This window comes from Sebastes fasciatus, chromosome 16 (genome assembly GCF_043250625.1).
Source record: "Sebastes fasciatus isolate fSebFas1 chromosome 16, fSebFas1.pri, whole genome shotgun sequence".
Classification (NCBI taxonomy): Eukaryota; Metazoa; Chordata; class Actinopteri; order Perciformes; family Sebastidae; genus Sebastes; species Sebastes fasciatus.
The window spans coordinates 29,488,969-29,500,996 of NC_133810.1; the positions used below are offsets into that span (position 1 = coordinate 29,488,969).

At 42.4% G+C, this 12,028-nt stretch overlaps 1 protein-coding gene across 3 annotated transcripts in view; it reads left to right on the plus strand.

Moving 5' to 3' along the window:
- Window positions 1-12,028, plus strand: part of igsf9bb (immunoglobulin superfamily, member 9Bb) — an 83,204-nt gene that overhangs the window by 14,519 nt on the left and 56,657 nt on the right. For all 3 annotated transcript variants that reach the window (XM_074610650.1, XM_074610651.1, XM_074610652.1), the window contains exon 2: window positions 9,920-10,111. In XM_074610650.1, coding sequence (XP_074466751.1) covers window positions 9,920-10,111 — 192 coding nt within the window. The remainder of the gene's footprint in view (window positions 1-9,919; window positions 10,112-12,028) is intronic.

Genomic DNA, 12,028 nt, shown 5'->3' on the forward strand with positions numbered 1-12,028 from the left:
AACCAATTCATTTCATCTTATTTTGTCTTTTGTATGTTTACTATTGCTCCTTAATAAAGCAAAAGTATTTTTATCCAATTACTCGATTAAACAATGAATAATCGGTTACAAAAACAATGGACAGCTGTAGCCCTAATGTCTGTGCATATCTATACTTATGTTCTGCTGCTAACACACACCACAAAGAACAAGGAACACTGGATGTGATGGAATGTTATCATGACTTGTTCCCAGTTTCTTTACAAGGAAAAAAACAGGAAAGTGAGGCAGGCGGAAGCTCGTAATATATGCTGACAGCTGGACAGGTGCAAAATGTCTGTTTACTCCACGAATGCATCTCTACATAGTCGGCCCATAATGTGCAGCATTTATTCCGATTAGTTTTACCTCACATAATGTTCCAGGATTCTATTGGAAGTGCTCCCAACACTCGCTCGCTGTGGCAGCCCAGAGTTTGATTGGGGCCTTCTCACCTTCCCAGACGGATTGTACGGAGGGTGTTTAGGTGTGCCAGAGTTTGATTCAATTGCAGCACAGCAGACGCTTTCACACCTGCCGTCATCGAAACTGCAGCGAGAATGTCAGTTAAAGCTGAACGCAGCTTTCTATCTGCGTGTTTAAAAGATGTTCGTAGCACACATTTCAACACCTATGTAATTTTAATGAAAGATGCATAATGCAGCTGTAATACAAAATAATTTATTATTTTAGAAATGATAAGCAGAAGCAGTTTGGTAATTGAGTTGTTCATCATCAAGATGAAATAGTGGCTTGTTTGTCAAATACTCAGCACAGAGAGTCAAGTATCGGCTTCCTTTCAGTCACTGAGTTGCCCTCCCAAGCATTCCTGAACTTGAGTGTCCGCTGATCCTCCCTCAGCCATCTGCCCTTAATTCTAGCCAGTCAACAGGAGGTAAGAGGCTCAAAAACACTTCTTTTGTCCTCCTCACACATAGGAAATCTAAGACTCTTAGGTAGAAGCCTGTAACAGGTTCAACAGTTGAAGTACCACTTTTCCAAACAAATTTAAATATGGCCTTGCGAGCAGTTTCTTTGGACAGTGTTTGCAAGAGCGATCCGTCTTTCTAAAGTAGAGATGAATACAAGTATTTTACTTTCTGGTATTTGGATTTTGCAAACTCTTCTTATTATTCCTGGCAGAATTACAGAGTTCATCATCTGCTAGAAAAATAACACCGGTGTGAAAATTGTCATACTCGCTAGATGAAAGCTCAGTAAATGCTGTATATCCTGTATATGGAGCAATGTTTAAATGAGACACCTCTTTAAATGTTTGCACTTGCACCTCCATTTCATGTATTGGCTCAGTGCTGTCTGATATATGCACTCTCATGTTCCTCATTTTTGTATGTCATATAGGCTGTTGGGAGTGTTATATAAATTATTATTATTACTGCACTAGTTAGCTACTTATCTCTACGGCAAGGCCCGAGCAGCGTGCCCTGATCGGAGCTGTCTCCATCCGCTCCACGGAAGGATATGGTGGCGTGCAGCGTCCCAACGTGCCGCGGCTACAGCTCAATAAAAAGGCCTAAATAAAAATGATTTGTTCTGTTGTGTGTTTAAAAGTAGTTCACGATTTGTATGTTATAATTTATTTTCTAATATACTACTGTCTGATACTTTACCGCCAGTTCAGCCAGAAATCATCATTGGACCAACCCGATGTCAATCTTCTATTCTTCTGGTTGTTGATAAGTAACGAGCCAAGGGAGGATGACCTCCCCTTGGAGCGTCATTTTACGTGTTTTGGCCAATCACAGATAAATATATAAAAAACAAAAAAAATTTAATTACATTGAAATGATATAAGAAGTCTCGCCTCAAGGGAGGACGGCAGCACCCTGTCCTCCCTTGCTCCCACCACCACTTTCTTTGTCACTGTTGAGGCATTTTAATTAGAATCTAAATAATGGATTTGGAGAGAGAAAAAATATTTCATAAATGATACTGAGACTGATTCTTTTAAATTTTGGTCTCCCTCTTGCTTCTCAAAAATAGAGGAGGATCAACCTCCTCTGCCTCTATGGACCAGCCTCCACTGCTGCAAACACCGGCCCTTTCATGTGAACGTGCTCATAGATTTACCGAGTTGGTAACCTCCATCGTAGGACCGCTTAGCGTGATCGCGGTTGTTAGGGTTTGTTAAGCCAGATAATGAAAAGATATGATATAAGTATGTTGAACCTGCTTCATAGTACAGGCCTCTGGTCTGTGTTTAAAAGTCACCTTGCCCGGTGGTTTTGGCTGTTTGCATGGACTTGCATTGCATCCAGGATTAAATGCCTTTGGAAGTCACCCTGTTGTCTTGCTGTCTAGACTATTCACAAATGTTTGCAGTGTTACATTATCGAGGCTACCACCAACATAACTTAAAGCCTTTCTGTACTCCACATGTGATGCAGGAAGGATCAGATGCTTTTATGCACCCTGGAAAGATCTCCTGTGAATTCCAAATGAGGGATGCTTGCTTGAGAGTAGGAGGCCAGAATTAGGTCAAGTCTCCCACCCTTTGGTGTAGCATTAGTGTTTTAAGCCACCCTGATATATCTAAGGGTTATAGCACAAGCTGACAAACACAAATGAGCAATGCAATTTACCTAAGCTTTTAGGCAAAATGTTTTGACTTTCTGGATGCTGGTTTCTGGTCTCCTGAGCCCACACCAGTTTTCACAATTCATTCTCACGCACTGCTCTTCCCAACTGGATTATTTCTTCCTGCAAGAAGTATTTGCACAATACACTGTAGTTCACGTGGTTTTGGACTTTTTTGCTTGATCTAAAATCTCCTCTTTGGACTTAGAGATTTTTGTTTGTTGTTTTCAGTCATCTTATTTGGTCTCTGTAGGGGTATAAGAAAACAGGTATCGCGATATTATGTTTTGTGATACTGTATCGATTGTCAAAAACACTTGATTTATAATTAATAGTTTACATGCGAAGATTAACTCAGTCAACACTTTGTTCGATTTGAAAATAGATGCGCCCGCCCTTTCAAAGTAGTGCTATGATGTTGAATGTAGGGATGTCAATCCCAGAAATTTAGTAGTCGATACCAATACCAGTGAAATTCCACGATTCTCAATACCAATTTGATACCACGGCAAAAAATGAAGTAAAACATTAAATCCCATGTACTTTTGCACACTGGTTTTTGTCAGGAAGTTAAACAGGTCATAATTCCCTCTCTATTATCTTTTTATTGCTGTGAAAACATCTCCTTCAAACATCTGGATTTATTGAAGTTTGTCGCAAAAAAATACATTTTTACAAGATTACATGTGAACACATTATGATAACGTTGGAATTTACCTTCGCCCATTATCAATATCCAATCATTGTTATTGAATAGAGCCCGAACACGGCTGTGTTGAATACCTGATTCTGATTGGTCTATCACGGTGTTCTGCGGTCTGTAATTTCTCTATAACAGACCGTTGCTATGTATAACAGACTGTTGCTATGTATAACAGACCGTTGCTATGTATAACAGACCGTTACTATGTATAACAGACTGTTGCTCTGTATAACAGACCGTTGCTATGTATAACAGACCGTTGCTATGTATAACAGACCGTTGCTATGGGCGCAGTTCAGACGTCGGACTCTGGTGGACCGTTTTTGTGTCAAAATATTGATTTCTTCAGTAAGTAGCTGTGTAATAAGCGGGATAATGTACAGCCAGCGGGTCATTGTTGTGAAAGAATCCCCTTCAGGGCGCTGCGCGTCAGGGTGCAGCATCGCCCTGTCGGGGATTCTTTCACAACAATGACCGGCTCGCTGTACATTAATCTCTTACTTAATGCATAGTAACGGTGTGGATTGGACTCTTGTATCTGCTGCTCCACAGCAATTTGTAATTGCCAGGTTTTGATGAGTACTGCACAATTAGTTTGCTATTTGACATTTGCAACTGATGCTGTGAATGGCTGCCTTCGTAGCCACTGCAGAACTTTGAGCCACAAGATTTAATCCTCCAGATTTCGGTAGCAGATGGTGGTGGGATTTAAAGGCCGAGTGACAGTAAGAAAGAGGAAATGCTCTACTACAGTACACATTCTCTGTGAATTACTCAGCTTTTACACACAAACGTTTACTAGTTTTTTTAAAAAGTGATTAAGATGACCCCTGCAGCAAACAGGCTGATTAGGTTGACCTCCTCTGTGTTGTGTTCTGCAGTGACAGATAGGCCTAAAGCACCAGTGAGAATGTAGCCCAAAGAAGTGTCATTACATGCCCCCCAAGCCAAGGTACAACGAGGGCTTAGTGGGCCGGCTGGCAACACTACTAATGCCTCAATTACTTTCACATTGCTGCCATTTTATTTTCGCCACCTCCGAGTTCAACTTTGGAATAAGATACAGGGAGACTAAGTGCAGGTGCGAGAATAATAGGCTGCATGATAATGTACGAACCTTACTATACTCATAAATAATTCATGTAGTATTGTGTAAAAATCTCATTTATTTTTCATTTTTTGTTGGCACTTAGCAGAGTGGGCCAGTTGTCGCTGCTAGACAGCGTCAGGATGGAGCCAGGGGGGCCAGCTGAGACGGAGACGGGAGAGCTCGAGTATATTTTCAGTTTTTAAGTGCCAACACAGAGTCTCAACTGAAACACACAGCGAGAGCGCGTCGTGTGTCTGGTAATGCGCCATACTGGTATTGTTTATTAATTGCATTTGACTGAATTTTGTCCCCTGGAATAAATATAGAAAAGCAGTTTTCTCCAAGGCTTCTATGTGGAAATAAGCCTGTCACAGTATTAAACTGTCATATATCTTCTGCTATGCTGTCATATAACAGAGGAAGAACAGTTTATCTTTGACACACCAAGACCTGGAATCAAACATTACTCGTAAATCATTTTAGAATCGCGGTGTACTGGAGCATTGTGAAGGAGACCGTAAACACACATATGTCATATTTAGAGGTTTTCTCTTTTCTTTGCAACATAAGAAAATTAATTTAAAATGTCTTCAGTATGCAGAATGTTTTTGGCGTCATTGGGAAAAAATTCCATAATAACTTTTCATTCATTCATTCAAAGCCTATCGCTCCTTTATGGAGTCATAGGCTGTTGACCACAGTCTGCCAGAGTCTTCTGTCCTGGGTTTTCCTCTCCAGTTGTTTCCATGTCAGCCTGCTCTGTTTGATGTCCGTGTTGAGGTGCGCCAGGTGTTCTTGGGCCGACCTCTCCTTCTTGTTGCCTTGTGGGTTCCATCTAAGGACCTGCCTGGTGATGCTGGTACTGAGTTTCCGGAGTGTGTGGCCAATCCATCCCCGTCCCCATCTCCTTCTCCTGATCTCTTCTTCCACAGGTTTTTGACCTGATAGAGATCATTGTTGCTGATGATATCTGGCCAGTGGATGTTTAAGATCCGCCTCAGGCAGGTGTTTATGAATGGTTGTACTTTTGTTATTGTGGTCTTGGTTGTCCTCCACTAGGGATGCACCGATACCACTTTTGTTCAGACCGAGTACAAGTACAAGTACTTACATTTGGGTACTCACTGATACCGAGTACTGATACGAGTACTTCTCGACGGTGCCCATCTCGCCTGCACCGTTGGAGAGGTGGAGCGTGGGCGCGTGAGATAGGACCCGAAAGATGGTGACGAGAGGTTATCGTCACGCTGCCATAAAGTGGTATAGAAGCCGTTTTGCGAGTACGAGTACAACAGACCCGATACCCGATACTGGTATCGGTATCGGTGCATCCCTATCCTCCACGTCTCCGAACCGTAGAATGGTATTGGTTTGATTTTGGAATTGAAGAGTCTGAGCTCCAGATGTTCTTAAGTTGTATGAATGAAGCCCTCGCCATGCCGATTCTGGCTCTGACATCTGCATCCTTCCCGCCCTGCTTATCGATGACACTGCCGAGGTATGCAAAGGCTTCTATTTCTTCAAATGCTGTTCCCTCCAGGGTCACTGAGTTTCCGCTGGTTGGTTTGACCTTGAGGACTTTACTTTTCCCTTTATGGATGTTGAGGCCTGTTTGTGATGTCTGATAATAACATTTCAGCATATTGTAATTCAAGTGTGCTGAGAGAGACTTCTCCACCTCCTCATGGCTCTGATGTATTGATTTTTGGGGTGCACGTTTTGCTGTTTGCTGTTCCTGATATGTTTTATATGTTGAATGTCTAGCCCCGTCCAAACAAACATCTACATCTTGCTCCTTTGATTGTCACTACTGTATTATTGCAACACAATATATTTTTAATCTGTTGGTGGCTTCAAAGTAGCTCGATGACACAAGTATTACAGCACTCCTGGCAACAATCACAAATACCCAGCAACCATATCCTCCCCTTCCCTCTTCCACCTTACTTACACTCTTGGTACTGTGTGTGTGAGAGAAAGAGAGAGAGAGAGAGTGCACCTCTGGTTATACCTAGCGATGGTGCCCTCCCCTGGGTCTTTGATTGTAAATGAGCTAAACCCTTATGGGTGGGGATGGGCAAATCAGCTCTGCCGCTGCCTTCTCTGTGCTCTGCTCTCTCGCTCCCTCTTCGTCTCATCAGTTATAAACAGTGAAGTCATACCTTCCAAGGGGCCTGTTTTTGTGCTATCTGCCATGATGTCACCAGCAGCCAATCAACACATAGCATGTGTGTGTGTGTGTGTGTGTGTGTGTGTGTGTGAGGGGGTGGGGTGGCGCGGGGGTTCACCACTGGGAAAAGCACAGTTATTATTTGGTTCTGCCGGCAAGCATGAGAGCACATATGCACATCAAATCACAAATCCACAGGCTTCTTCTGATACACGCAGCCTCTCAGTGATGTAATATACTCTATATAGATTACATAAGAGTGCTATTTACTGTATGATGTGTGGAAATGATAGGCCTATGATGTATTCAGAGATATTCCACAAGGTGATTACAGTGCTCTGTTGAAATGGTTAATCTCAGTTCGCTCAGTTTGGGGATGTGTTTCCATCTCTAATGGTATTTGTTACTTAACATTTCACTTTGAATCTGCAAGTGTTTTATTCCATTAGTCTGACATTCACAATTAGGCCTAATTATAAGCTAAACATCTAAATTGTTAAGAGCAAAACCTGGACAAATAGTTGCTTTTCTTATTGACCTCAGTTCAAGGTGACTGTGGTGGCCTTTCATGTTTTTCCTACTTCAGCCTGAATATGCATTTGAAAGCTCAAAACTGATAACGTGGGCTAACTCTTTATGACTGGCCTTGAATGGATATTTAGTTATTAGAGCAATGTAATTGGTTTGGTCTGTTACACAACGAGCACATTCTGGTGATTGCAAAATGGAGAAACATCAAGTGTTGGGATTGAAGAGTCATCCTTTGAGTATTTGTACTTTTAGAAAGCTGTTCTTTCTGACCTTTTTCTTGCTGTCACACGCAGCACCTCTGCTGAAAGACGTGTAGACTAAGATAGCCCAAAGCATTACTGCCTCACTGTCCCATTCTGCCTTCAATGATTCTTGTATATTCATAACTATGTTTTCATTAGTATATAATCACCTAAAACTAAGAATGGTGTATTTGTTAGTCTAGAATAAGCCCTTCATATCTATTATGCACCGATACCGATACCAGTATCGGGTCCGATACTGTGCTCATGTACTCGTACTCGCGAAACAGCTCTGATACAATACCATCGATACCACTTTAGGGCAGAGTGACGTTAACCTTTCGTCACCGTCTTTCGTGTCCTATCGCACGCGCTCACGCTCAACCTCCCCGACGGTGCGGGCGAGACGGGCCGCTGGTGCACCCGACCCCGTGGCTGTTTTTTTCCGTGTGAATTAAAAAAACGGAAATCAACTTGCTTTTCTTGTTTTTGTCTTCAAATTGGAAATTGGAATATAAATTAAACCAAAACCAGAAAATGACAAACAGACAAAATGTCGAACTTGAGGCTTCAAAACTGCAGTTCACAAACCAATGGGCGACGTCACAGTGACTACGTCCACCTCTTAAATACAATCTATGCATTGGACACAGAAAACACAAGCAGCCCAAGTTGACCACCATGCAGTCCCCGTGTGGTATCTCCACAGTCACCTATCAAGATTGATGTTTATGTCATGTATTTATCTTTAAGAGAAATACTATGGGCAGACTCTGAAAATGTTTTACTGACACACATTTAGGCTAAGACTCGCCGTAGCCTTAGTTATTTACAGATGTAATAGATAAAGTCCTGTTGGCTCACTGCACACACAACACCTTACACTGTTTGCTTTCACTAATGAGAGGCAATGCAGGCAGTAGACCGTCATCTGTGTGCATGAGAAAGTAGCTGGCTGCCCGGCTTCCTTGCAGGCCACAGAGGGACGAGCAGTGAGTACATCTGATTAGCCATATCGACTGGTAAAATGCTATCATGCCGGGTTTCCGCTCATAAAGCCGAGCTACATAGTAATTAGCCTGGGATCGATGTGGCCGTCCAGCAGCTAGCCCACAGACACAGTTTCACTGGGATTGCTCCATCACAGATCTAACAGAGTGAATTCTGTTTTGTAAAAGGTTAAAAGTCCAAGTATTATTGAAAATCAGTTACTGTCACATTACCTCTTTCATGTTTTTGTCCTCCCACGTTCAGTCAGACCAATTAGATGAAGAAGATTCTGTCGAGATAAAGCGCATTCACGCGTCTGAAAGTGCCGTTAATATTTATCTTCCCAACCCATCGGCCTTGGCTCTGTATTGGATTTTCACTGGCAGTCCTGTCCTGAGTGATGGATCTTGTAGCTTAGCACATGTTATCACACACAAACACTCACTTCCTAGGTGAAACTGTTGCTTCCTAAAAAACCCTCTTTCTATATTTCTTTCTAATCTGAACCATCTCTAATGTGGCATTTCTGTTAAACTAGTGGAATCAGCTTATACCACTCCTACCTTGTTTACTTCACATTACCTGATGTCACGATAGCCTAAAGATTAGAGAAGCATGCTCAATGAAAGGTGGTGAATGGAGTGTCAGCATTGGCTCGAACAAATGTAAAGCTGGAGGTGGACAGGTGAAAAACCCGGCCCGCGCTCATATCCAGATTGACAAACCCTGGGTTGATTTACCGAGTTGATAACCACCGTCGAAGGACCGCATTGTTAGGGTTCGTAAAACCAGATAAGGAGAAGATACCCTGGGTATGTTGAACTCGCTTCGTAGTACAGGCCTCTGGTGTGCTTGTGGTTTGCACCCTGAAATAGGATTAGTTATTCTCAAACCCTTAAAAATACCAGTAATTAGTCGTTTTTACTCTCTATTGAGACTACCTAGTAAAATCACATCTGTCTACCTCATATAGCTTTTCTTTTATTTCTTTTCCTCTTTTCCTGTTTGTACTGTGGTGACAGGATTATTCTACAGGCACTAATGTGAGCACTAAATGTGTGAAGATTGAAATTTAAATGTGTGAAACCCTGAAAAATTTGAAATATTGAAACTTGGCTCCGCCAGGGTGGTCCCTTGTCACCGATCCTGCTTGTGATTTTCATGGACAGGATCTCAAGGTGCAGCCGGGGGGAGGAGAGTGTCCGGTTCGGGGACCTCAGAATTGCGTCTCTGCTCTTTGCAGATGATGTGGTTCTGTTGGCTTCATCAGACCGTGACCTTCAGCACGCACTGGGGCGGTTTGCAGCCGAGTGTGAAGCGGTCGGGATGAGAGTCAGTACTTCCAAGTCTGACAACGTGGTTGGAACGGTGGCCCCCGCGACCCGGCCCCGGATAGGGGGAAAGTAAATGGATGGATGGATTGATGGAAAATGACAATGAAATATTGAAGCATTGTTTTGCTTTACACCGTAATGTGTAGCTCAAGTGTGTAGGCTTAAAATGGTCTTTTAGCCACCAGCTTCGCTCATCTGGGATTGTCGACCTGTATAACCTGTGAATGATGTTAACCCCTACAGGTGCCCACGGAGTGCGAGAGGAGCCCCAGTTTGTGACGTCACACGCAGGAGAGAACGTCATCCTGGGATGCGACGTGTCCCACCCCCTGAACGGCCAGCCCTATGTGGTGGAGTGGTTCAAGTATGGAATGCCCATCCCCTTCTTCATCAACTTTCGCTTCTACCCTCCTCATGTGGACCCGGAATATGCCGGTAAGAGAGTGAAAGCGGTCGCATTCAGAAAAGCAACCTTTCATGGTTGAACGTTTCACACCTGTTGAGTCTCTGACCATACCAGCATCACTGAGGGGTGTGGTTGGATGTGGGCAGAAGTGCGCTCTGTTGCACCTATAACTACACTCAACAGTGTACTTACACACCCTTGAGTACACTTCTACATCACAGCAGCAAGAGGTTAAGCCACTGGAGGTCAACAAACACACGTTTTAGTGGGTATTAGGTTGAAGTCCCCCTCCACTCATCTGCTGAAGGAGGAAAGTTTCTCTGTGCTCACCTTGTATCTCAGTTTAACACCTGGATGTGCTAGCAGGATTTAGTGACATCACAGCTTGTTTGGGAGCCAATCATGGTCCAGTATGCAACTTTCACAAGTGTGATGTGGAAACCGTGTGAACATATTCAAAGATTCAGTTTTTTCTTAATGATAGAGAAGGAGTAGATGTCATTTTAAGATTTTTAACAAGGTAATTCAACTCTTTTTGTGGCAAAACCACAACAGATACACATATTATTCAAAGCAGAGTAGTTGTATATTTCTTTAAACATGTCTATATGTCTTAAAGACACAATGAAATGAAAAAAAACACTAGAAAGAAGTACTAATTACAGAAGTCTTGAAAGGCAAATGATATAAATATCAATTGTTTCTGGTGATCTGAATTATTTTCTCTCCCGTGTTTGTGTCTTAAGAAAGGTGAAAAAAATGTTGTTTGCTAAGTTTCTGTTTTTCATCCGTGAAAACCAATGTTTGTTTTCCCAGGTTCATGTAAGTTGCTTTATTCAATCTGTGTAAAAACTGGTGGTTGTTGTTGTAATACTTATTTGGAGCACCAGAGTGCACCAACACCACATCTTCTAAATAGGACTAATCATTCTTTTCTGCCAGAGGTCTGTTTCAGAAAGCGGGGATCAGTGAAAAGTCTGAGTTAGTTAACCCTGAGACGAGGGAATTTGATGATGAGGGATTTTCAGTTCCAGAAATAGAGATAACTTAAACTCTGGGTCAGTTACCATGGTAACTGACTCTGCGAACCTAACCTGCTCGCTGGCAGGTTTTCTTCGACAAACCCTGAGTTTCTCTCCGTCCCCCCGTCCCCTCATACGGAGACAGACGCGCTGCTTTATTTCCTCATTCATTCAGTCCGTATCAGACCAACGCGCTGAGCATAAACGCTTCTGTGCATGCTTGTAGTGCGCGCTCCATCTACGGAGGCCACGGTGTCTCGCGCGAGTATAAACAAAGCTAAAATACAGTATAACATCTGCTAGGCTCTAAACATCTGTTTTAAGAAAGTGCGAATTAGAGTCCAAGTTCTGTCAAATTAAATGTTTTGTTGTAACAATGTATTCCTCTAATTAGAAATGGCAGATACTAATCTCCACATCTGTTTGAAAGGCAGCTGATTGATTGGCTACTGTCTGCATTGGCCACAAGAAAAGGTTTATTTTTAAAGCGTCCTTTACATCCCACCTGCCTGCTGCAGCAAGAAGGAAGACAAATAGTCTGACAGACTAGAAGATTGTGGCAAAAAAATACGAAGGCTTTGTATAATCTTTCATGCATCCTCACACACTTTGTCTTCATTGATTAGATCTCTGAGTACAAATACCTGCTGAGTTTCAGAACCTATGGTTAGAGTTACAGAATCCTGACCTCAGCAAAAAAAGAGCAGTAGGATGTGAGTGTAACCCAAAATCCATTGGACGGAAACAACCGCTCCATAAAGTGTCTGTGCATGTACTGTAGACGTGGAAACAAACTAACTTATGACTTATTAAATGTATAACAACACCTTATTTTACCAATATTATCATAGTTATTTTACTAATACTGACACTGATATCTCGTTTTAAAAGAATGATGTATGGGTCAACGATCGGTATAGTTCA